Source organism: Zeugodacus cucurbitae, chromosome 5 (genome assembly GCF_028554725.1).
Source record: "Zeugodacus cucurbitae isolate PBARC_wt_2022May chromosome 5, idZeuCucr1.2, whole genome shotgun sequence".
Taxonomy (NCBI): domain Eukaryota; kingdom Metazoa; phylum Arthropoda; class Insecta; order Diptera; family Tephritidae; genus Zeugodacus; species Zeugodacus cucurbitae.
The window spans coordinates 58869034-58895301 of record NC_071670.1 but is presented as its reverse complement, the minus strand read 5'-3'; the positions used below and the strand labels follow the sequence as shown (position 1 = coordinate 58895301).

Here is a 26268-nt window from a genome sequence, read left to right as displayed (position 1 = left end):
TCATAAAAATCACATACGTACATATGTGTGTGTGTACAAATAGTATTTCAGTTGAATTTGTTTATTTCTGTTAACATTAAAATATTTAATGGACAATTTGTGTTTATGCCTTTACAGCCAGTTAAAAAATTTTATTTTTAAATAAAATTAAAATTGAAGTGAATTTTAAAACCAAATTGAATTGCCAAAGAGTTTGTTCTAATTTTATAAATAGTTAATAACGGTAAAGTGAAAGTGTGAAAAGTGCTTTAATATACCATATAACATTTCAACGCCTCTATGTAATATGAAGAACCAGCTAAGAGTAGATAAAGTAAGCGCTAAATAATAATAAGAATATTTTTTAAATATATAACAGTTACAAAATGACTCCATAGCAATAACCTACAATATTTTTTATATAGTTTTTACACAACTATAATATTCCAAAGTGATTTTGTAAAATTGTGTTTCGAATATTTTCTTTATATTTACATACATTTAAGTATGCGCTTATGTAAAATTACATGATAATTCGATTAATTTTATTAAAATTCAATTCATATACATATTTATATGTATGTACGTTTGTATTAGTACTAACTAGCGCGCTTATGTAAATATTATCAGAAAATTGTAGATATTTCCCATTTACATAACTACAAGTGTATTTTATACAATAGAAACCGCTTTAATGTACATATATTTTGAACAATTCCTTGTCATTTACAAACAACGCATTTTGTTGTATATTTAAAACAAAATATCATTTCATTTTGCTAACTATTTCGTAGTTATTGAATATTTAAGTAACAAAAAAATAAAATTTACTATTGGAATATGCTATTTGGGTGACGTACAACAACAAAGGTATGTGTGTAGCACTCAAATCAGCTATACTATAATTCAGTTTATTGCTGTAAATATGTAAATATGTATAATAACAAGCTTATATGTGTGTAATATAAATAACAAATCTATCATTGCATATCCACGTCCATGCAGTATTTTAACGGATTTACAAATTTCAAGTGTCTATTTTAAACAATGTCACATAAAAAACAAATAAAAAATATTAAAAAAATAACCGTTACCTTTCGAAAACATGGTTATTTGTGCTTTGGTATACATTTTAAATGCATGCGTCTGATATCATACATATAGATAATATGATTTTATAGTCAAAAGTAAAAACAAATTTTTTAAATAGTTTAGTTGAAAAAATACGGATTACAGATAGTGCAACCTTATGTGAATAAATAACACCCATAACAAAATCGGTCGTTCATGCAAAGTGATAACTGGACAACAACTAAATATCCAACAAACAATTACTTTCGTTTTTAACCGTTTCATCAGTTACAACACCACACAAGTTCGCGCATTTCACATGCTCGTCATATTGTTACAGAAACTTACGATAGTTCCTTAAATCACCTTGTTCATCGTTCACATTCACACTGCTCAAATCACCCATTACACCAACAAGCGCAGCAGCGCTCTCGAAGGACGGTGGTTCACTATTCAAACCCGGACTGGGTGGATCACAGTTATTTGCGGTGTTCGCTTTTGTGCGACGCCGACCACGCGTGCCGCCAGTGCCACGCGGTCTGCGGCCACTACTAGTAGTCGACGTGGGTGTTGCTGTAATATCACCAGTTAAGCTATTGCTGTTACAATCGGCCGCATCGAATGTGGATAGTGAAGCATCAGATAAAGCGGCAGCAGCAGCTGAGGCGGCTGCTGAAGTACGTCCGCGTTGGCCACGACGCCGACCAGCACCAGCACCACCCTCACCGGCTGCTGTCGATGCGCGTTTACTAGGACGCCGTTTTCGTCGCTTTTTGCTACCATAACGCGGATCATAGTCGAATTCGTCATCGGCAGGCGATTTGGGTTCTTCTATTCCATCGAGCTCGTTCATTTCAATGTCATCGTAGAACCATTCTTTCGACATGTCCTCCTTGATAGCCTGTTGTGTGTGTTGTTGTTGCATAACCAGTTGCTGACTATCTTTGCTGTCAGATGTATCGCCACCAGCGGCGCCCAATGATAACGATTCATCGAGCAGAGTGCCATTCAAATCAGAATCGAGCGTCGACGCAATACTCGAACTGACTAATGGTGATGCTGTGCCAATGTTTGAATGTGCTTCATGTTCTTTGTTGCGCAAGGCTTGAAATGGCCGTTCGGGAAACCTATAATCAATATATTAATTAAAATTTATATTATATAAGTATTGAAGTTCTACTTATGTTTCCTAAAGCTATAACTTACCTATACATTTTATTTAGATATTGTCGCCGGCTTTTACGCCAACGTGTTGAGGGATATGTATATATTTGCCCTTGGCGAAAACCCGGCATTCGGTGTCGTTTGTCCATAAATAGATGTGAATGACTTTGGGCAACGCGAGTTTGTGGATCGAAAAATGGCAAGCGAAGACGACGCTCTAAGCATAAGCGTGTGTTGAAGTTAGCACTGAACTCAATAGTTTCACGATACGATACATCTTTGAAGAAATTCTCTATTTTATTCAGGTTTGGTGTCGAACCAATCTGTAAATCCACGGCTGAGGTCATTCTTACTCTTCTTGACTCCACTAGCCTCTTTGTGCAATAATGAAATTAGTAGTTCGATTAGCCTAAACGAATTATTTTACAAAAAGCCATACAGCATATCAGCACCAGCAACTGTTGCTGTATATGAGTTGGCTGTTGCTGTGTCGTCAGAATAAAAATTATGTGTTCTTATCTCTATTTGTGAACTTCCGCTTTGGTTTTCAAATTCTCACTATGCCAGATAGTATTTTTATAATTTAAATTCTAGTATTTTTTTAGTGGATATTACACGTTTATAACCATTTTACTTGGAAGTTATTTAATGTATATGTATAGATTTTATCGAACTGATATTGCGAAAAATTGAATTTTTTATAATTCTTTCTATTATTCTTGCTTTCACCTCTTCTTATTACTAATCCTGCCATTCCTTGTTCGTCAACTTTCGCCTTTTTCGTCTTGATATGACATTTTCATACGACAAGTGATGTGTACATTGTCATATCGATAACTATCGATTTATTGTTCTTTAGAATTATCTATATATAGTACTTTTTAGTACATACTTTAGTATTTTTCTTATTACTCCAATGCAAAACAATAGAAATTTAAAATTAAATATACTTGTAAGTACAGTTTTCTTTTTTTTTGCTTACAATATGAAATAAGTTCGTATTTACTTCTTTCACTTCCTAAAAATTCTAATTACATTTTGTGCTTTTATCGTAAATTTAACTATATGTACATATTTTGAATACTATTCAAGTGCAGCGTCAGGAAATCCGGTAACTTCTGTTTGCTCCACAACGAGTTGTCCGTCGACAGTATATAATATGCGTAACCTCATGCGAAGGATAGCCTGGAAACATGCGTTAAATATTCAGAATTAATAAATATATAAATTTTTTATAAATTCAGGTGCTCTGTACTCACATTGGACGTACTAACAACACGCAATTCTTGCGTTATAACACCACCGGGTGGTAGTACCATAGCAGAAGGCGATAGCATTTGCAATGAGAACGCTCTAGGAACTGCGGCCTATAAAACAGAAAAAAATTAATTAAAATATTTAAACATTTGTGATGTGGGTGAATCATATATAACGGCTAACCTGACATATATATTCTTCCAAAGTTGTAGGTGAATTATTTGTTGTTGTCATAAATATTTGTAAGTGGTCGTTTCTTCTAACTGGCACGAGTTGCACAAGCAAATCATTTTTATTCAAAACAGTTAAAATTGGTCCCTGGGGCTGTGGGGATAAGAGTATTACAGTGATTTAACACAAGGTCCACAATACAACATAAATTTCTTTTACTTTCGATTACAATTTATATCTACATTTAAAATAATTTGAATATCAATTTTTGAACAAAGATGCCAAGCGGATACGACGTTCTAAGTTCAAAAATGTCAAGCGGATATTCCGTTCAAAGCTTAAACACAAATGGTTAGCTAATATGTATGCAGGACATATGTAGGGAATATAGGTGTGAAGTCCGGTTAAGTAGTAGTTTACAACATCCAAAACTTAACTGCGAGAAGATCACCTTGGTCTTTACTTGCCATGGATGGTGATTTGATTACCACCTTACAATACACTGGTATTGCATTTAAGGTACTCTGAACACAGCTTTCTCGGCTGAGGTCATCCTACTATACATGAAGTATATCATCTCTTCTCTAAGTTGAATATGAAGTTAATAAATATTATTTGGCTTAAATCACCATTCGCTTTCAGAAAACCAAGCAGCCTATGCCGCTGTCGTTGGAATAAAAAATAACTTGTTATTATTTTTGGTGAACTTCCGCTTTGGTTTTCAAATTCGTAGTAGAGCATAAACTTAGCTATAACTTATTATATAAGCATTGAACACTACACGTTGCGATCCATTTTGTTAGTAAATTATTTATATTTATCAAATTGTTTTTGCGAAAATTTTAATTTTTATAAATCTGTCGTATCATTTCATTCAATTCTTCGCATTAACTAATCCGGTTATTTCTGCTTCGTCAACTTTTGCCATTTCGCTTTGATATGACATTTCCATGCGGCCAGCAAACTGTTGATTGCGTTATCGATAATAAACAATTTTATTTAATAATCAATAATATTTAATATCATTAATTTAATTCGTAATTATTTTTTTTTAACAATTATGACTAAATTTTTAAGTTGTCTATTAGTAGAGTAGTTTTTAAAAACGAGAGGTCAAACGTACAACCTTATTGCTATTATATTTTGTACACGCGTTCATTGGAACTGAATTTTTAACCGGCCAAGGTCTAGAAACTTGGCAACATCCATTAAAATTATTCAAATAATTCATTAAATTACTTGAAAAATCTCGTATTTAACTTTTTTTTAAATAATTGGTGCTTCTTAGAAATAAAACAACTCACGTAGTTTTTTATTAAAACAAAACATTTTTTTATTTTACCTTACATTTGAAATCATAAAACGTTCCGTTTCCTCGTCATAATAATAATAATATTAATGTCTGTATAATATTTTTGATGCATATATTAATATTTATGTAGTATTTATTTCATATAACTATATCTGCAAGTAACTAATTTATATATATATATATCTATATATGTTTTAATATATATATATAAGTATATATATTAACTATATTTCATCATTATCTTTATTTATGCATAACTCACTTCATACGTATTTGCAGCTAACTTACTTACATCCCGCACACTGCACTTATACATACATATGTAAATCAATATTATTATTAATAATTTTAAGTACTTCAGCGCTGTTTAACTGTTTACGCTTACGCTAATTGAAGTTAAATATAATAAAATAAAATAAAACTTGGAAAATAAACCAAAGGAGAATTAGTAAAATCAAGTCAAAAAAGTGAAAATAGGCGCTAAAATAATTTATTTAAATACATATAAGTTGGTTATCAATAAAGCCGCCAGTTAGTTTAAAAACGTTACATAAGATAAAATAAAAAAAAAGTAGCTCGGTTTTTAAGCGCTTTTAAAACTAAAATACAGTTATCAATTAAACGATGCTATATAGCCGTTAGTAGATTACATACAATAATAATTCGTTTCAAGTAAAGCCTTGTTGTAATTAGAACAATAAAATGTTAATAAAAAAGCATTTTTAGTTAAATTTTTTTTCTTTTTTTTTTGCTTACAATTTCAAACTATACAATACAATTTGGGCAAATAACAATTAATTTTCATTTAACAAAAAACTTTGCAAATCATAACGAGCGTAGCACGAAGCTCTCCGACATCATTATTTTTCTCAAACACAACACACAGCAAATGTTAGCAATTAAGTTACATAACGAAAGTGAGAAGTTAGTGAGTTGCGCTTAGCATGCAAAATTGGACATTTCACGACTTCCTAACTAAAAAAATCTTTCTTTTATGTACGAGTGTATACATGCGTTGCATTTTTAGTACGTCTTCTATATGAGAATCTAAATGTACATAGTTATATGTTTACACTTAAAATATTGTTTATGATTTCTCTTTTTTGTTTATTTATTCTCTATTTCGCTTTTTTATCGTGTTTCTTATTTTTTTTTTTTCATTTTTATTATCAGTTTTTATGCTTCATACGCTATAGATACATAATACAATTATATGGTGCCATGTATATTTTACAAAATTTCACACGAGCGATTGAATGAATAAATGGACATGGTTTTGATTGCTATCTTGCATTGTATTAACGTGGTGTGTAAGCAATCAGAATTGATTTGTGTGTGAGATTTAGAGCGTTCGCTAATGTGTATGTATGTCAGTTAGACTGTGTGTTTTTCACTGATTGCTTGCTACTTTAAATGTATATTACAAAATATATATTTATAAAGAATGTTTAGTTTTAGTTTGTTTGTGTAGTTGTTGTAGTTGCTTTTTGTTTTTTGAAGAACACATGTATACTTGTATGTGAAGGGATCAGCAGGATAAAGGAGGGAACAGAGGGAGGGTTAAAGGTATTGTTTCTTTTGTTTTGTTAATTCTCAGTTTCGTTCATTATTTTTCTTGCTTAAACGCTCTATTAACATTTTATGTGCTTATACTGCAAATTTAATTATACATATTTTGATTCCTTCCTATTCGGGTGCAGTGTCAGGAAATCCGCTAACTTCTGTTTGCTCCACAACGGGTTGTCCGTCGATAGCATATGATATGCGTAACCTCATGCGGAGGATAGCCTGAAACATGCGCGGAATAATCAGAATTAATACAAAACAAAGTTTATAAATTGCAGTTGCTTTATACTCACATTGGACGTACTAACAACACGCATTTCTTGCGTTATAACACCACCCGGCGGTAGTACCGAACCAGAAGGCGATATCATTTGTAGTGTGAATACTTTAGGAACTGCGGCCTGAAATTGTTTAAAAATTAATTAAAAAGGATAATACAATTTCTTCATATATTTTATCTCAGATTAAATAAAATAAAATATTAGAGGTTAGGTTAGGTCAAGGAGAAATTTTTTAGGTTAGTTCAATTCAAAAAGAAACGCTATTGATAAAAGAAACATTAAGTGGAAACACACACAATTTCGAAACAAAAACTTTTACTTTTGAGAAGTTCTCAGTTTATCAGCATACAAATTGTGGACTATTTCATAAATATTAACCCACCTGAAAGACGTATTGTTCCAATGTATTTGATGAATTATTTGTTGTTGTCATAAATATTTGTAAGCAGTCGTTTCTTCTAACCGGCACGAGTTGCACCAGCAAATCGTTCTTATTCAATACAGTTAAAGTGGGTCCCTGAGGCTGGAAATAGTAGAGAAGAAATACATAACAACAATTTAGCAAAATATATATATATAAATTTTATGTAATAATTTAAACTATATATAAATAAATTAATTTTGTATGCAAATTTGGTTTGATAAATAAAAAAAAATCTATAAAATTCTTTTTTTAATTTCCTTATAAAAACTTTCAATATAAAAAAAGAAAAAAATTTGACTTTTTGATAAACAGATTTTGGTTTGGGAAATAAAAAAAAAAAATCTATGAAAATTCTATTTTTAGTTCCTAAATAAAATTTTTTAGTTAAAAAAATAAATTTTGACTCGGAAAAATAGGTTTGAATGAAAATTCACCACACTTCTACCAACATTTTCAATACTTACCACAGCTATATTATTTGGTGGCGCTGCATTCACAACTGGTGACGCTAAATCCGACAGCAAAGCATTGCCGGACATTGTGTTGGGCTGCGCTAAAATACTGTTGGAACCTAATAGCCCACCGACACCCATACCCACGCCGACGCCGCTAATAGCGCCAACACCACCAATACCATTGCCGCTCAGCGACATTATGCTCGACAAATCATTGCCATTTGTCGCCGCTGTGGTGGGTATTGTTGACGCCAGACCGCCGCCACCCAAGTCCAGACCAAGTACATTATTCATATTTGCGGATGTGCTCGTGGTCGTGGTAGCCGAGATATCCAAATCGAGTAGGTCGAGTATGGCTTGATTATTCGACGTTTCGTTAGCGTTCTTTGAATTCTTCTTTTGCACGGCAACTGAGTTGGATAAATCTGTGGCGGTGGGTGTGCTCAAATCGGTGCCACCAAGTAGGTCGAGCAATATGTTCTAGGTTGATTGAGATATAAGAAAAAATTAGTTATTTTTGGTGTAATTTTTAGTAGTTTATGCTGACTCACCGTATTGTCGCCCAACGTATTCATATTGCTCTCCTTGCCTAGCTGCTCGTCGCCTATACCTAAGCCATTCTCGATTAAGTCCGGACTGTTGTCGTCATAAGAACCGCTGCTCTCGCCATTTTGCGACGAGATGCGACTGATCTGCATTGGTGGCATTTTCTCCAGCAGCGGTGGGCGCAAATTTTTATATGTGCCAAATAGTTGTGTAAATTCAACGCCACGCTGTTGCAAGTCCACATTCAGATGACTGCCGAATGAGGTAATCAATGCCTGAATTTCTCTATAAAAAAGAATGGACGTATTAGTTGGTGATCACATAGTAGAAAAACTAACGGTACTTACTCGACACAGTTCTGTAGACGCGTGCTTAGTTTAGCGAGTGAGACTAAGGCGTATTGCTTGCTGGTTATTGATACTTGAGCAGAGGTTAAGAACTTATGAAACATGGCGATCAAATCGCTCTCGGATGGACGTTCAAATTCTATAGAAGGTGAAAAGCAAGATATTATTTTAAATTTAAACTAAAATATATATTAAACCACGCACCATCTTCATTGGGACCGTACATAAAGAGGTCGCCATACTCGCCGATAGCCCAGACGGCCACTTGCAGCAGCGGCTGCTTGTCTTCGCAGTGATTAGCGACTTGCAGTGATTCCCAGAAACGATTCGTTATGTAGGTCTGCTCTGCCACAGGGCTGCTAGAGACCAGCTGTATAGTGGATGAGACCACATCGTCACGCACATAATTGCCAGCCTAATTTTCCACATATGAAAAATAAAATTTTGGTATTTATTGTTGTTGTTTCCCGTTTTATATGCCATCACTTACCGCAATTAACACGCTCAACTGCGTGTCTAAATGCCATCTCGCATTGGGCGAATAACGTTCGGCGGCCAACATCATGCCCGAACTGCATTGCGCCTTGAATTCCGGATCGGCCTTCTCTAGGAACAGCAACAACTCTTTAGTCATTGTACGTATATTTTGTGCATTGATTAACGCAAACGAGAGTTCCATGGCGCGACGCCGAATCGAGACATCCGGATCTTTGAGGCACTCCAAAATAGTGGTGCGATGTCGCTGCACCGCCGATGTGTCGGCATGCACGGTACGCAACAGCGTATTCAACGCCACATAGCGTATATTCTTGTCCGAGTTAAGTAGAAAGCGACCCAGTATATTTACAGCCAACACGCGTAGGCCACCTTCCGAACTGTAGAGTCAACTTAGTATTAGTACAGCTTCCCAAAATCAGAAAAAAAGTCAATTATACGCACCGTATATCCATGATGGAGAGCACTGTCTCGTAGAGTATAGTGTTGCCGACATTTTTACTTGTCTCGGTATTGGTGGCCACCTGTGCCAATATGTCGTTCATGGCCTCCGATGCATCCACATCGTTGTGGCCCAGTATGCGCAACAAGCGTAGAATTTTCACTTGCAAAAATGGATCGCTCACACCGCTGACATCGTGCTCCGGCGAGTAGCCGCCCAAAATTAGATTCTTCAATATGCGCACCAAATTTGGTACAATCTAAGTGGAAATATAGTTCTCATTAGTTTCTTAAAAAATAACAATTATTTTACAACTATTTATTTTTTACATTATATAACAGCGTAGAGAGAGTAAAGAGTGAGGAGAGAGAGAGAGTTGAGTAGCGTTTAACAAGAAAGCGTGGCTTAGGGTGAGAGGCATTAGCAGAAGAAGGTCGTTGTAGCGTTAATATTTGTGTGGTGAATAGTGACAAATGTGTGGGGAGTATTTTTATTTTTTTGGTGAGTATATAATTTTGTGTTAGAATTAAATGTTCAAAAATTTAAAGTTTTTTAAAAAGTAGTGAACTTTCGTTATTAACTGTGATATATTTAGAAAATAAAAGCATACAAACACAACTTTGACTAGCTTAGCGTGGTGTAGAGAGGTGAGGTAAAACTGTTAACACGCTCAAAATGTACTAAAATTGAAACGGTGCAAATCGTAACACAACTTTTTGGAAAAAATATGAGCGAATAAAAGGCGCGTAAGTTAAATTCAGCTAGCGTATGTAAACAAAAAAAAAATTGAATATTTAAAAAATATATTTTTAAAATAAAGTAATTCTCAAAATTAAATTTTCAAAACATTTTAAAATTTTCAACATTATTTTTTAAAAAATTTTAATGCTTGAACAATTTTTATGTAATTAAATAGTTTTTTAGTAAACATAACCTCAAATATATTTGACATATTTAACAAATAAATCCACAAAAATTGGAGTTTTGAAAAAATATATTTTTAATATAAAATAGTGCTCTAAAATTAAAATTTTTGAAAAGGATTTAATGATTAAACATTTCACTGAATTTTACTGTTTTTTGGTAAACATAACCTCAAATATATTTGGCATATTTAATAAAAAAATCGGGTTTTAAACCAAAAAAAATTGGAATATTGAAAAATATATAAATTTAATATAAAATTTTATTCTAAAATTAAAGTTTCAAAATATTTTACATTTTCAAAGATTATTTTTGAAAAAAATTTAATGTTTAAACAATTTTACTGCAATTTTAGTGTTTTTTGGTAAACATAACCTCAAATATATTTGGCACATTTAATAAAAAAATTGGAGTATTGAAAAAATATATTTTTAATATAAAATATTGCTCTAAAATTAAATATTCAAAACATTTTACATTTTCCAAAATTATTTTTGAAAAAAATTTAATGTTTGAACAATTTTACTGCAATTTTACGGAATTTTGGTAAACATAACCTCAAATATATTTTCAAATTTAACAAACAAATCGGGTTTTTAGTCACAAATGTATATCTAGCGCTTGCTTTCCAAGCTAAAAATCTGATAAACTAACAATGAAAAGTATTTTCAATTACAAGATTCGCTTTGATTGAAAAATTGAATTAATACGAATGCCAACAGGTGCATATGCGATCTACACAACTACATATATACTTTTTATTAATAACAAGTAGTTTATAACTTCTAAGAATCTAATATTTTAAAATTATTTAGTACCAACTGTATTACAAATTTGTCAAAAAAGTACTACCTAAAAGCAATTGATTTATAAATTCAAATTCAATCTGTTTTACAAAACATATATACTATAGTGTATCGTTTACATGTTTCTTGGGTGTATATGTGCGATTAACTGTATTGTATTTGTTTGTATGTATGTATGCATTTGTGTGGTAAACTCTTGTCAAAGTCATACCTCTCGATTTCCGCTATCCTGGCAAGCAAATTACAAAAATTTCGGGTTTGGTTTTGTATTTGTATGCGGGTATTCACAAAAAGTTAGCAATAAAATATTACAAAAAAAAAAAAATGTTAAAATGTTGAAGTTATGTTTTCATGTTGTTTTTACTATGCTTTTTCGAAATGAGCTAAATAAAATTTGTGGAAATTATACGCTTAGCAAAAATATGTATGTATGTCAATGAATTTAATCGCATTAAAAATATTTATTTATGTACATATGTAAGTAAATTAAATGAAGTTTATAGCTTTTAAAAAGCATAAGCATTTTCCAATTATATACATATAAATAATTGTTTTTTGTTTTGTTTTTCGTTTAAAAGCTCAATTTATATGTTGGCAAGTGTTCAAAGCGGCGTTGTTGATAGCAAATATTTACAATTTTCGCAAATTATTTTAGCGCAGCACACACATATTGTTTGTATATACATCTGCGTATGTGGGTAAACAAACAAAATTTTTTAATAATGAACGCAATTTTGAAGCAATTGGTGGTAAAACATTTTTTTTTTGTTTTTTTTTTTGCATTTCTTCACACTTAAAAAAAAAATAATTATAGAAAGTCAGAATATTTTTTTCTAATTTTTTAATAGTATTTTTGAAAAAATATTTTTTTTTTGTATATTTTATTTTTTTTTTAATTATTAATTTTTTGAAATCGTATTTTCGGTTTATGCTGGCGAACTGTGTTTAATTTGCAATTCGTATTTTTTATATTCATAAGCTTTTTAAACTTTTATATATATTTTTTGTACACATTAAGCTTGAAAAATTGTAGGCTAACTGTTTTTAGCATATACATATCGAGCTATTTCACACACTATACACAATTTTATAAACTTTATGCATATAATATTTATAATTTGACTCATGAATAAATTTCGTTTCTTTCATCAATATTGAATGAAAAGCACCATATACTCGTATAGTATATTGTATATCTAGACACGTGTCTTATTTTTACATATACATGCATAACTGTGAATACAACATTATTACAACTTTAATTATCAATTACTTTTCATCTGACATTCATTACTGGCAACAATTGCTTATTAAATTGATTTGCCATACCGAAAGTAGTACGCTATTTATTCACGAGTTCAATGAATCATTAAAAGCACTGCAGCTTGTTTTGAATAGCTGGCGAGTTACTCACCTTTTTGAAATGCAATAAAGTGTCGGCACTATTTTCGCACATCTCGGTGATCAGCGTTACGCCAGTGATTAATATACCTACAAATGTACTACAGTTATTAAAAGGGAACAGATTTTAATAAATTAAATATGCAAAAAAAAAAAAACACAAAAATATTGCGCAGTTTAAGTTGACTTGAAAAGTAAGACGTGTTGTAGGTTGCATGACTCAAGTTGCCGTTAAGTAACAGGCGATTCCCACAATTTAAAATGCGCAATAAATTATTCTAGTTTCAAGCCGCCTTATTATGGCCTACCGTGATTCTTCTCGCTTAACAGCGAACGTGTGGCCGGTAAGAAGATCTCCATCAGTTCGGGTACTCGTCGTATAACACGAAAGGCGCACAATGTGGCCTTCTTGCGTATGTAGGTGTTGGGCGATTTCATGAGACGTTCAACCTCGCTAGCCAAATCACGCGCCATTTCGGGTGATGCTATAGCGCCCAGCGTGCACAACGCCAAACCCACCACAAATTGTGTGGAACTATTTAAGTCACTGCAAAAAGCAAAGAGCGACAATGAACAAATATAAATACATTAAATTTAAATGGAAGGCAAATAAAAGCCGGACGACAAGGTCGACAAACGCTGTAGACTTAAAACCAAAAACAAACAAAAAGCTTAACAAATATGCAAGTAGCCAAGCGACTGTCGAACAGTTTTTTGTTGTTTTTATTTTAGTTTGCCGGCAATTACTTTGTGCAACTATTTGGCTATGCGCGTGCAAGCGCAAATTCATTTCCGCCACTTACTTTTTGAGGCAATTCGTTATCAGTAAGTGCACATCCTGACGTTCGTCCAGCAATAGCATGGCACCCAAATAACCGATGCGTTTGTCCGTGAAACGTGTGCTGGCGGTGAGTTTTAGGCATTCCAACTGTCCAAAGTGCGCCGGATAGCCCAGCATATGAATGTAGAGCAGCTTGGCAATGTTGCGGCATCTACAAACGATTAAAGCCATATAAAAGTCAATGCATACACAATTGCAGCAAGAAAGTAGAAGAAAATTTAATTACACATATACATACATACAAACATACATACATACATATATACATACATACATATATGTACATTTGTATGTGTGTCATTGGTTGTACTTACCGCCACACCGAATCCTCCTCCCGAAAAGTGCTGCGGATGTAGGCACATTCTTTGTTAACAACAGCGCGCTCTTCGGCGGCTGTCCTGGCGGCGCGTATTTGCCGTATGAGATCTCGCAGACGTGTGGGTGTGGGCATTCTTACTGCATGCGCCGCAAGAAAAAGAAAAAAACAAAACAAAAAAAAGAGAAAAAAGAAAGTAAGAATAAGTAAAAGATAACATGCATGATATGTTTGAGAAGTAGAGAAAAATCTGTCCCACACACTGTCTAGTCATTTTTTTTTGTTGCCACAACTTGCAATAACCTCTCCATAGCTATTTGTGTACGCTGGTACTTTGGTCTTTCTGTTGTGGATGAGTTGCATGTCTGTGTGCAATGTATGTTTGTATGTAGCTTGGCATGGATGCGCTCAAGTACGCTTTTTAGTGGGTGGTAATGATTTATGAAATTTGCTTAACGTTCGCCGGCAAGTGTTAATTGAAAACATCGTTGAATTTTCTAAGCTATTCAAGCTCTCATTCAATTAGCCTTAACAATATATACATTTGCTTGTGCTTTCCGAACAGTGAAGGCGGTAGAAATAAAACTATTTTTGCACGTAGGTCAGTGAAGACATGGGCCTACTTTATCAGGTACTACATAGACGCACATATTGGACACAGTGTTGCATAGCTATTGTGTGGGATTTAGCAGTCTGCTTTATTGGTTTCTGTTATACCTACCTCGTTCGACGGCCTCCGTGAATGCCTGGCGTATGGTCGCCATATTAAAGGCTGGATTAAATCTGTAAAAACATGTAGACAAGCGCCACAGTGTGGAAGTTGTGATTAGTTTTACATGCAATGTATATTATTGCTATAAGGAAAACTAGTGCAGGATGTCATAAATAAATTAAAATAAATAAGTTAATTAAAATTAATCAATTCATAAAATTATAAAATAACAAAGCTATAATGATATTAATAATATTAATAAACATATTTAATTAGTATGGTGTGAGTATAAATATAGATAACTTTCATATTCAAACAAACTTTTTTTTCAGAAATCAATTGACGTCAGTAAGAGATATGAATATTTTGTTGTTAAGTTGATAAAAGTTACTATTGGTACTTTATTTTGCTTTAATCAAGAGAGTACATGTTATACAAATATTTTTCTTAACAAATATTACAAATTATTAATTATTGTTATTCAGCATTTTCAGTTAATATTAATAATGACATTTGTTGTGTTAATTTTTTTATAATTAAATGTTACTCATACTCATAAATGTCAAAAATATATTTGACAGTTCCATTAAACCAACGTAAACATTGCAATTAATTACGACAAATACTTATACCGCACAACAAATCAAAATTATATTAAAAAAATATGTTAAAAAGCAAAATTCAACTCAGTTAATAGACTAGTAGTAGTTATTAAAAATCAGAGTTAACAGTATTTACATAGTACTATAATATAAAACACAATTTACCCGTGCTCGGAATTCATTTTGAGCTGTGATTCACTGTTTCAGTTGACTCAATTGTTGTTGTTGTTTTTGGTTTTAACCTTTTTTGTTTTTGTTTTTTTGTTAATACTGCTCTAGCTGTTGCTATTGCTGCCGTGTTTATTATTATTTCTACTTTGATATAGGCACAGACACGCGCTAAAATCTGTCACGGCTCCACACCTTCACTTTTGCACTCGTTCTTATGCTCCACCACTACTCACCTCTTCTAGACTCTGCCACTGTGCAGAGTACGTTGATAGTTGAACACAGGAAAACTTTTTTTTATGGCTTTTTGTATTACTATTATTTGATTATCACTGTTTTTTCTTTTCTTTTTGTTACTGTTGAATAGATTAATGCAAGTGTTGTTGTTGTTATAGTGAGTTGAGAAGTGAATATCAGTGACAATGACGAGCAAAACATACTACGGATTGAGTGTCGTAAGATAAACAACATTTCATATTATCCGCATGAAACTAACTGGAGGCTTTACTGAACGTTTGAATGACTGTGTAAACTCAACGCTGTGAATCAACAGCAATCGATTGAGATATGTTAAGTGCAGAGAAAATACAAAGCTAGGCTTGAGTTATAACGCAAATCAGAGAAGGCTTAAAAACTGACATTTAAATGTCACGCACTTATCTACATGATATTTGAATATTAAGGGATAACAAAGGTGTTCGCGAATTCAACAAAATTATGAGATTTAGAAGGAGTAGCAGTTATGGAATTGTTCAATTATAGAATTAAATCTACGTGTCATTAGTACACATTAGATTTGTAACAAAAAGTCAAACAAGTGTTTTATGAACTATACGATATTTTAATTGCTTGTATTACTTATAAATGACTACGATACTATTCTTGCTTTTATTAGCATAGACCTTGTGTATCGTTAACAATTGGTCGTTAATTACAGATGTAGACCTTTGCACGACACTTATTTGTTCACATACACGTACATATTGCAGCGAGCATGCCAGTCAGAGGATGGCATAATAGACTCGTTAGCCTGGTTAAGCCATAGTATTGGCAATTTATAGTGTTTCAACAATCGACTAACAGATGTTACACTTTTAATAAACCAATTCCAGTTTAAGTTGCTTAGTTTTTACATCAAATGCTTTATAGATATTTGGTATTTCATTAAGTGCAATATTAAAACTAATATTTACTGCTTGAATTCATTAGTTAACATTTAACATTTCGAAACTTTTTCCACAGTTCATGGCACATTAAAAGCAGGCACGAAGTATGCGGCTAATGCAAATGACAGATAACTACTGACAATGGCCAATTGCAACACATAATTGAACTGAAGCTCGTTGCATTGTTTGACAAAGTGTGGGCTTAAAGTATTTGCCACACAACTGAGGAGCGGAAACAGGATTGGTAACACACATAAGTCTTACTAAACAAAAGTTCACAACAAAAAAAAAATAAGTAAAGCGGCGTTCCTTCCTGTTTTTCGCTTCTACGTTTTGTTTGTGTATTTTTGCTTTCTTTTCTGTTTCCTTGGCTAACACAAATTACGACAGACTTAGCCAAAACTGAGCGGAAACGCAACTGCAGTAGACAAATGACAGTTAAGTGGGCTATGGTGAACTGACGTTTAGGGTGTGGTGAATACCAATTTTGGTTAATATTTTACATTTTTTTTAAAGCTGGAAGTTAGTTTTTCCAAGGTTTATTATTGTGCGTGTAATTTACATTCAAATTAGCGCACATCTCAAGTATTTAATTACTTTTTAGACACAAAAAATAGTCATAATTACAGCATTTGCCACATCTCAAGTATTTAATTACTTTTTAGACACAAAAAATAGTCATAATTACAGCATTTGCCATATGTGCCGTCATTTAGAACACAGCTGCCCACCTTATCAGCTGATTATATGAAGAACTAATATGATTTATGAAATACTTTTATTAAACTACTGAATACTTGACAGTAGATAAGGAAAAGGTAGTAAAATTAGCACATATTCTTTCAGATTCAGAAATGTTACATATTTAAATCTTAAATTAAAACATTTGCGGATAAAGTAAGCCTACATTGACTTACAGAGTCATGTGAGTTAACAAGAATATGTTTGCAAGCCAATAATTAAAATGAATATTTGTCTACCGCAGATGGAAATATGAAAAAACATACAATAATTACTGCATAACAGCCTAGCAGGTGGCGGCAAGTAATATATTTCTTTCTTTCAGTGGTAAGCACATACACAGCACACTTTATGTTTATCTCTTAATGCAAAACGTTGCATTGTTGTGCACTTTTTTATATGTTTTTTTTTTGCAATATGCTTACAAAAGATATTTCAATTAATATTACACTTTTTTAAACCAAATACTCGTATTTAACCTTTTTAGTTGTGATTCTTTTGACGTTTACTTTTCCTCTGGTTGCACACGCAATTCACGTTCACTACTCCTTTACCTACTCTTTTAACTTGTTTCGCCTTTTCTACGCTTTTTTTCACAACGCATCAATTTACATTTTCTTTCTTGTAGTGTGTTCGCCCAATATTTTTTTCACTTATTTTCGACTGGAATGTAGCGTTTTTCTTGCAGTGCGACGTTCACTTAAACACTTTTTACGGATTCTTTAGCAATTTACACACAAACAGGTGTGGGGAAAACTAAAAATTAAACAAATAAATTGGATTTTCACAAAACAAAAGCACTTTTTCGCTAACCGATGACAAACGACCAACACGACTGACAGAATATGTCAAGTGGCAACGAATTGGGCCAAAAAGAGAAGAAAAACAACGTTGACAATTGATAGTGAAATCGATAAAAATGGGGTATTTCGGTATGGTACATTTTTGTAGGGTTACTACATTTATTAAATTTGGACACAGTGGTATTTTTTTGTGTAGAAATGTGGTGACAAATTCTTAAATTAAATGATTTTTTACACTTTCCTTCCTCAACTATTTTTGTTAAAGAATTTCTTATAAGAAACCAACTCTTTAAATAAATAGTCGTAATATATTTAAAATATAAATATGTAATGAATTATATTTAAATTATATAAAAATACGTTAATTTTAATAAGATTTTATAGCATTAAGTCTATTTAGGCGTGTATCGATATAAATTGTTGACATTTGGCTGCCCGTATGTATATATTTTAATATTTAATAAAATACGTTGCACATTTAGTTACATACATGTGTATGTACATACATATATAAAATATAATCTATACAGCGCAGAGTAGGTTCAATATAAAATTGATTGCATCTACAAAAATATAATTTTGATAAGAAACATAAATACATATACCGTTATTACTCATAGCATTTAGTATGTAGCAGTGCACCTATCGAAAAAATAATTACTTAATTTAATTTTAAATTTAATTGCTGAGGTTAATTTTCTCTATTTTTATGATGTAATTGTTATCTATTTACTGTCTTTATGCTTGCGGAATCACAAGCATGTGGTGGGCGTTTAGTTTAAATATACTAAAATAAGTGTAACATGACTTTTACATATGCACATACTTATTTATTGCTTAATGCATTGAGTATATAAGACTTTATTAAATACTTAAACTATTTTATGGAAAAAAGTACTGATAACTGTAAGTACCTGCGATTGTTTTCAGGCGGCAAAACACTCCAATCCGGCTCGTAATATGGATACATCGTTGCACAACTGCAGTGAAATATCCTATATAGTTTCACGCACAAAAATCTCCTAGTTTATATTCGAGTAGTTTTAAATATATATATTTTTTTTAATTTATTATTTTATTATATATTTATTTTGTATTTAGCACAGACATGTTTTCATTTTGTCATGCAAAGCCATTCACCGAAAATTACAAGAAACCAAGAGTAATTCGATATCAGAGTTACCGTTACTGATAAGCGCGTAAAACGATGTCGCGATACGTCTACTTGTTATCTTATAGTATGGGAATTTTGAAATATGTATCTAGCTATGTGCTGTGCTACCGACTTTACCCCTTCAATAACTTAAAACACGAAAAATAATTTGTTTAAACCGTCGTACTTTTTAAATAATTTACTTCCACATCAACATTTGCTTAGCGCTTTTTACACGTGCGATAGTAAATGTATAATTTATTAATATATACAATAGAGTATATACGAAGATTCCCTAGCACTCTTTAATACAGCTGTCAATATCTACCGAAGGCGTTAGCGTCTAATTTATACTGAACAACGACATGTATAGCGCTATTCAAATTTACCTCAGATCACACGAAACGTCTATTGAAAAGACTGCTCACTCAACGTGTACAGGGAAGTTCAAAACCCGCTGAGTTAATTCGTTAGCAAGCACCAAAAAATGCTAACAAATCGCCCACATTAGCTACCTGGCGCTCTGCGTTTATATCAAAACTTGTGTTTGTTATCTAAAATACATGTAGAGTACATAGACAAATGTACATACATATGTATGCGCATGTAGCTAAATAATGTTAAAATGGTTGGAGAGCACAATCAAAATTACTAAAACGAAAATATATACAGTACAAAGTTACAACAACATTTTATCAACTAGGCACTCGTAAAGTGTTATTTGGAGTATCAACTGATAAGCGTTAAAGGTAATACGGTTTAAATAATTCTGCTGAAAAGAGTTGACTGTCTACAGGTGTGTTCATTGCAAATATGCTCTTAATCAACGTAATAGCTTCAATAGTTAAGCGATTTTATATTTCACATGAAATTATTAGAAATGAGCAAAATTTGATTAACTACAACTTTTTAAAATATTTCCAATTTATTAAATGAAACGTTCATTTGTCAAAACCGTTTTCTTATGGTTGTTTTTAAAAGTTAGTTAAATACGAAATCAATAAGTAATTAATATCATATATTATGTATATACTATGAAATATTTATGTTGTTTACATACAAAACTTGCTCCAGTCACGCATTGTGTGTTGATTGAAAGAATATAAATTAAAAGTGAATACATTGTACATTATAAAATATGCCCATTAACATGATCAATCGTTCTCTCGCGGCGGACGCACGATGGAATGTCTTTTAATAGCTTCAACCAACCATTTAATGCCCTCATTGACACCTTCGCTGTTGAAAGTTATGCAAATAAAATAAATGCAACTACTATATTTCACAGTAATATATTTTTTTTTTTTGCGCATACCCCGTAAGCGCCGACACTGGCATTGTCAGACAATCGCGTCGTCCTATCAGCGCTCCAGATTGTTGAAATACTGGCTTTATGTCACGTACGCCCATCACATCGGGCAGATCTTGCTTATTAGCTAGAATCAGTAGTGGCACTCCGGAGAGCAATTCGTTTTTAATCATTTTATCTGCGAGAAAAAGTTTTAAACCTGATATTTTTTTTTTAAATTATGCATGCACACACCAAAAATGTCCTTTGACTCGTCCATACGCTCACGATCATTTGAGTCTATCACATAAATCACACCGTGTGATTCCTGGTAGTATTTATCCCATAGGGATTGTAACTCTTGCTGTCCGCCCAAATCCCAGAAGTTCAGTCGCACACCCGACACATCAATAGTGCCAATATTCAAGCCAACTGTTGTGGTGATTTTCGCTGGATTCATGCCTTTGTAGTTTTTGGTAAATTTAGTTTTAGCTGCTTCCAAATAGGTCTGTAAAAAAGTTATTAAAATTAAAATGTGTATTAAAGCTGATTCACATTAATAAGTGATGCTAACCGTTTTTCCAGCGTTGTCAAGTCCTAATATAACTACACAGTACTCCTCCTTTTGTGTGAGGTATTTGTAGAAGCCATGTAATAATGTGTACATTATCCAACTTAATTTTAATGAAATGCGCTGCTTAAAACAAAGTAATTACACAAATGTACAATTTTAGTGCTGGAATTCGTTATTGAGAAAAAAAACAAATACATTATAAACTGCCAACCAGCAGCAAACACAGCTGTTGTTGGGGTGTGTTCAATGCTTATCTTGGCTATTGTTAAACTGCTACAGGTGGCGGACATTAAAATAAGTTTTTAAATTTGTGAAGTAAATTATTTTGAATTATTTGAAGTTTTAATTCTTATTTAAACAAAATATCATTTATTTTATTTTTATATTGTTTTTACTATTTGTATAGTAATTTTTTTTTATTTTTAATATATTTTTTACTATTTGTATAGTAAATTTATTTATTTATTTATTTTATTAAATTTTTAATTTTTATTAATAATTAATAAAAAAATATATATTTATTATATTTTTTAATACTCACCAATTGCAAAATAAAATAAAAAACAAATAACTTCGTGCGTTATACGGAAAGCGTTCCACCTTCCGTTTGATCAATTTTATTTATTATATATTTTAAATAAAAATAATAAATTTTACTCAATTTCGTTTTTAATGTTCACCAATAGTAAATTTTAAATACATACATAACTTAATTGTTAAATTTACTTTACATACGCGTAAACTGCATAAGAGCCAAAGTATATAGTAAGTAGTTTGAAGTTGTTCATTGTGTTTACAAACAGTATTGATTTATTATTGTTTAAAGTGTTTTTTTTTTATAAGATTCATATGCAACAAAATAGTTAATTCAATAAATTCAATTTGCACTAAGTATTAGCAAAAGCGCTGAACAATCTATATACGTATAACTGATATAAATACAATTTATATATTTATGCTATGCTTTATCATATTTATAATGTTATGCATTATATTTTACATTTCATACAACATTCATTGGGTATGCGACGCAGAATTCTAGTAATCGCAAAGCAAACGAAAAAGTCTACATAAATTGAGATAATTTGTAAATAATTTTAATACAAATTCAATTAATTAGAGAACGTAAAAATCACATTTGTTTCCTTTTTTTGAAAATACTATATGAACGAAATGGTGCGCAAGTTGATACTGCGTGCGCCAAAATCTGTTTAAGCCAACAATAATGCAAAATGGAATGTGTATGCAAATGTAAATAATTGCGTAAATTAAATTCAATTGCGTATAGAATTGACGCAAATTGTGTAAGTACATTTCAAAATATTAGTACTGTGCACTTACAAGAAAATATGTATATAACTTAACGTTGAAATGAAAAAAAAGTTGTAACTAAACCGAAAAGTATGTATGCTCAAAGCAATGACATGTGATTTATAAAACTGTTAGTATGACTTAATTGCATAATTTTCACACATTTACAATTCATCTTATTGTTATTATTGTAGCATATACATATGCATAAATGTACGTTTTAATTATGTTATTTTCACATTGTATAGTTTAGTTATAATTTTACTAAAAAAAGAACTGAACTCTTTAATAATTACTTTTTTTATATTACATTAACAAGTTATACATACACATTTGCCATGTTTTTACTTTTATATTTTCGCTATACCATGTACTGGTTTGATTACAGTTTAACTTTTTGCTAATTTCATAAATTTCGTTAAATTGTCGATATCGAATGTTTAATGTTACATATACATACGTACTTACAATCCGCGTTAACTAACTTGTATGCAATAAATTATACTTTATACGATTTAAACCGAAAGCGCTTTGTTTTAATTCTCTTAAACGCTTGACGTATTACCCAACTGGTTTTAGTATCTTTTTTTCCATTTTTTTTTTGTTTTGACGTACACATCTGTTTTTATGTAGCTCTGCATGAATTTGTGTGTGTATATATGTGTAAATGTTTGTTTAAACCTACTTAGAATTGCACCCAATTTGCATTTGCAGCATTTTGTTGCTGTTGTGGTTGGGCTTGCCCACTGCAAAGAAATAATGAAATATTTTATTTATAAAAAAAAATTATGAAGTACAAATTATAATTACCCAGCTGAGGCGTAATCCGTCCATTCGCTGCCAGGACCACCTGGTGCTTTATGTGCAGGCGATGTACCCGGACTCTGTCGCACTGAGCCGCTAGCTCCTGAAGGCGGTGGTGCAATCTTGCCAATACCACCTGGTGGTGGTGGCAGTATACCAGTTGACGGCTTAGCTTTGCCAGCGCGTCCTGTGCCCTCAGAGCCATCTTTTTTCTATAGATAAAAAAAAATTTAGCTTCCAGAACCAATTTAATTTATTTGTATTGCTTAATACTTACTGTTATTCGCATATTAATTTTGATAGTTTCGCCCTCCTTGAATCCCAAATCCAACTGCTGCTTAGGCTCTGTTTTCTCCTTCTCAATTTGCTCTTGATTTTTCACCCATTTGAAGTGATCTTGTAATGCTACATTCAAGTCAAATGAATCCGAACGATCGCCAAAACCTAGGCCCAAAAAGGCGGAGCGTCCTAATGTAATAAAGGGATAAAAGTAAGGTTAAATAACTTAATACATTGTTATTTATACGTTTACGTTATACCGTTATCATCTTGCACGCGTATTACGAAGTAACGTGAACTATCCGACACGGCTTCTATAGCAACGCCAGGATATGTGTCGATTGGGCAATTTGCGAAAAGCGCGCCGGTATTTCTATCCTCCAACTTCAAATTGACTGCTGTACCTTTTGCGACCAAACGCATGCGGCCGGTCCAAGTAGGCTCGCCAAGATTCCAATCCGCAGCTCTATTGTGTAAATAAACAGTTACAAATAAAAAATATATTTATAAATTATCATTAAAAACACTATTGAAGAAAAGAAAGCAGATGCTGGCCTTCAATTTTCTAATAAGAATTGATAACATCTGCACCAATAAGAGATTTGCCGCAGAAAAATCAATTGGAAATGAACTTGAAGCTTCTAACTAGTTTAACCTTGTCGCAAAGCAGCTGTATTTAAGGACAATCAATAAGATGACACCGCATCGTATAGCAAATGATACTCATCACAATTTTATAATTGCATTGTTCATCTCGTTGACGTGGTCCATTTATGAAAGTAGCAATTTTTAAGTTTTTTTTTATCAATTTTAGATTCTTTGTCATCAACGTTGCTTGGCAGTGGCAATGAAAAGCAAAAAAAAACACAATAGTAGGTAAGAAAAAGAGGAAACTAGCAAATTTTCCACGAAGACAGATTTCCCATTGGAGCAGCGCTGAGCTTATCGTTTACCTGTAACCTCTGTTGCTGGCGCGTGGTGGGATTTTGTAAATAAATACTTCTGGCTTCACAATCAAAACACTTTCATATTCCATTTTTATTTAAATTACACTTGAAACTTGTCTAAATAACTTTACAACTAATTTTTCTGAATTTCTCTTCTTTAGTAAACTCCCCCTTTTTCTTCGGCTTTCGTTTGTTGGTATTTTGTCAAAGCAACAGAGTTGCATTGTCCAATTGGTATTGCTAATTATTTAGTACCATTCGAAAATGTTGTACGTTATTTTGTTATATTTCTGTCATAATAAAACTATACTTTTACTTATTTATAAGAAGCTATATTTTGTTATATAAAACACAGCTATATAATATGGCGAACGAGTTGCTTATTTTAATAAATTTGCGTACACTTTGCTGTTTTTGATTGTCCCAAGTTTACTGTGTTTTAGCAACACTTTTGCATTCCGTTTGTGTTGACATTCGTAACAAAACACGTGAAATACAATTCATAAACAAAATAAGTAGATCAGCGTCTTTGCAAAATTCCTGAAAATGACGCCAGGAAATAAAGCCAACTCAGATAGTGATTTAGAAAGTGTAATTTCGTTTCAAGATGCGCCTAAGCCACGTCGAAATAGCGTCGGTCCTAAATATATTTGCAGTATTGAGGGTTGCGGTAAAAGTTTTAAACGTCTTGACCAACTCGATCGCCATGAATATCATCACACTGGAGTTGTAAGTCTATATAAAAGGAAGCTATAATATTTATTAATGGAATAACATTACAGAAAAAGCATTATTGCATATATGAAGGTTGCGATAAAGTTTACTCGATTCTAACGCACTTGAAGCGTCATTTGCGTACCACACATGAACGGGCAGGACCGCCAGTGAAAAATGTACCTTGTCAGATAGCCGGTTGCTTGAAAATGTTTCAGTCCGAGACGAACATGTACCGACATATACGTGAGGTACATGAAAATCCCAAAATCTATCCTTGCTCGTTTTGTGCAGAGAAGTTCACACAGAAATTGAAATTACGTAGACACGAAATACAAAAACACACTGGTGATTATCCCTACACGTAAGTCAATATTTATTTTTATAAAAAAATTAAAATAATTGAAAGTTATAATCTCTGCTCTCTTATAGTTGCGAAAAGTGCTCGCGCGGTTTCTATCAACAATGGGAGCATGAGCGACACGTACCAAGCTGTAAAGTGTATATTTGCGCCAATTGTAATGTGAAGTTTGATAAATGGACCAAATACCTTAAACATTGTAAAGAAAAGCAGCATGGACGGAAGTATTATCAGTGCGAGCAATGTGAGCGTGTGTATGGCAAACCCAGTGAATTGCAGAAACATATAGCCGCCAAGCATATGGACGAAGAGAAGAAAATGAATTTTAAATGCCCTAGCTGTGAACGCTGTTACGCCTATGAACGTAATCTAAAGCAACATGTACGCATTGCACATGGTGGCAAACGTTTTGAATGTGGAGATCCTGATTGTGAGCGTGTTTTCAGTAGTGCGCAAAATTTGGCAAAACATTTACAGCGCGAACACGCTACGTCTGTAGAAAAGAAAGATGTAGTTCCAAAAGAGACGAAAAAACGTAATAATAAGGGTGTACGTAAGAAGCGTAAGGATGCTGGTCAGTCCATTATGTCAAATCTATCGAAATTCAGCGGCATAGCTGTTGATAAAAATCTCGACAAATTGCTTAGAGAACGTGAAGATGAGGCTTTAGATATAACAGGGGAGAAATTGGCGCAGGACCAAAGTGAAAGCGATGAAAGTGAAGATAATGTGCCGCTTTCACAATTAACAGTGTGCAATGTAGACAAGAGTGTGGAAAATTTAATGAGCGCTGTTTTGACTGATGTCTGAACATAGTATATACATATATAATATGTATTTTCAAATT

At 32.5% G+C, this 26268-nt stretch overlaps 6 protein-coding genes across 18 annotated transcripts; 1 reads left to right on the top strand and 5 right to left on the bottom strand.

Annotated features, from left to right (window-relative positions):
- Positions 1–791: 791 nt before the first annotated feature.
- On the bottom strand, positions 792–2956 carry LOC105209970 (zinc finger protein ubi-d4 A). Its single transcript, XM_011180670.3, has 2 exons — positions 2257–2956; positions 792–2177 (listed from the first exon to the last, which is right to left on the bottom strand). Exons 1-2 carry the CDS (start codon positions 2559–2561, stop codon positions 1385–1387), a joined length of 1098 nt encoding a protein of 365 aa, XP_011178972.2. The 5' UTR covers positions 2562–2956; the 3' UTR covers positions 792–1384.
- LOC105209971 (AP-1 complex subunit gamma-like 2) lies at positions 2577–4587 on the bottom strand. 3 transcript variants are annotated; one of them, XM_054231278.1, is made up of 4 exons: positions 4426–4587; positions 3655–3795; positions 3474–3581; positions 2577–3399 (listed from the first exon to the last, which is right to left on the bottom strand). In XM_054231278.1, the coding sequence occupies exons 1-4, from the start codon at positions 4435–4437 to the stop codon at positions 3298–3300; spliced, it is 363 nt and encodes a 120-aa protein (XP_054087253.1). In that variant the 5' UTR covers positions 4438–4587; the 3' UTR covers positions 2577–3297. The 3 variants fall into 3 exon arrangements, with proteins under 3 accessions (XP_054087253.1, XP_054087254.1, XP_054087255.1); XM_054231279.1 differs by having other exon boundaries at positions 4272–4575; XM_054231280.1 differs by lacking the exon at positions 4426–4587 and adding an exon at positions 4094–4258.
- A 1837-nt stretch (positions 4588–6424) lies between these two features.
- On the bottom strand, positions 6425–19547 carry Ap1g1_0 (AP-1 complex subunit gamma-1). Of its 9 annotated transcripts, none has more exons than XM_054230831.1 (16): positions 19533–19547; positions 18905–19012; positions 14520–14581; positions 13797–13938; positions 13445–13633; positions 12950–13188; positions 12655–12731; positions 9513–9769; positions 9064–9448; positions 8778–8988; positions 8574–8712; positions 8232–8511; positions 7690–8160; positions 7184–7324; positions 6814–6921; positions 6425–6742 (listed from the first exon to the last, which is right to left on the bottom strand). In XM_054230831.1, exons 2-16 carry the CDS (start codon positions 18958–18960, stop codon positions 6641–6643), a joined length of 2859 nt encoding a protein of 952 aa, XP_054086806.1. In that variant the 5' UTR covers positions 18961–19012; positions 19533–19547; the 3' UTR covers positions 6425–6640. The 9 variants fall into 9 exon arrangements, with proteins under 9 accessions (XP_054086806.1, XP_054086807.1, XP_054086808.1 ...); XM_054230832.1 differs by having other exon boundaries at positions 18905–18970; XM_054230833.1 differs by lacking the exons at positions 18905–19012; positions 19533–19547 and adding exons at positions 15278–15636; positions 17667–18053.
- A 486-nt stretch (positions 19548–20033) lies between these two features.
- Positions 20034–21239, bottom strand: LOC105209977 (ADP-ribosylation factor-related protein 1). Of its 2 annotated transcripts, none has more exons than XM_054230841.1 (4): positions 21006–21239; positions 20687–20939; positions 20459–20630; positions 20034–20377 (listed from the first exon to the last, which is right to left on the bottom strand). In XM_054230841.1, the coding sequence occupies exons 1-4, from the start codon at positions 21096–21098 to the stop codon at positions 20368–20370; spliced, it is 528 nt and encodes a 175-aa protein (XP_054086816.1). In that variant the 5' UTR covers positions 21099–21239; the 3' UTR covers positions 20034–20367. The 2 variants fall into 2 exon arrangements, with proteins under 2 accessions (XP_054086816.1, XP_011178985.1); XM_011180683.3 differs by having other exon boundaries at positions 20034–20382; positions 21006–21238.
- Positions 21240–21577: 338 nt separating this feature from the next.
- Positions 21578–24549, bottom strand: LOC105209976 (NECAP-like protein CG9132). 2 transcript variants are annotated; one of them, XM_011180681.3, is made up of 5 exons: positions 24353–24549; positions 23660–23865; positions 23398–23588; positions 23127–23332; positions 21578–23062 (listed from the first exon to the last, which is right to left on the bottom strand). In XM_011180681.3, the coding sequence occupies exons 1-5, from the start codon at positions 24433–24435 to the stop codon at positions 23002–23004; spliced, it is 747 nt and encodes a 248-aa protein (XP_011178983.1). In that variant the 5' UTR covers positions 24436–24549; the 3' UTR covers positions 21578–23001. The 2 variants fall into 2 exon arrangements, with proteins under 2 accessions (XP_011178983.1, XP_011178984.1); XM_011180682.3 differs by lacking the exon at positions 24353–24549 and adding an exon at positions 24055–24193.
- Positions 24550–24693: 144 nt separating this feature from the next.
- On the top strand, positions 24694–26254 carry LOC105210041 (zinc finger protein 629). Its single transcript, XM_011180760.3, has 3 exons — positions 24694–25075; positions 25129–25424; positions 25493–26254. Exons 1-3 carry the CDS (start codon positions 24893–24895, stop codon positions 26229–26231), a joined length of 1218 nt encoding a protein of 405 aa, XP_011179062.2. The 5' UTR covers positions 24694–24892; the 3' UTR covers positions 26232–26254.
- Positions 26255–26268: the final 14 nt, after the last annotated feature.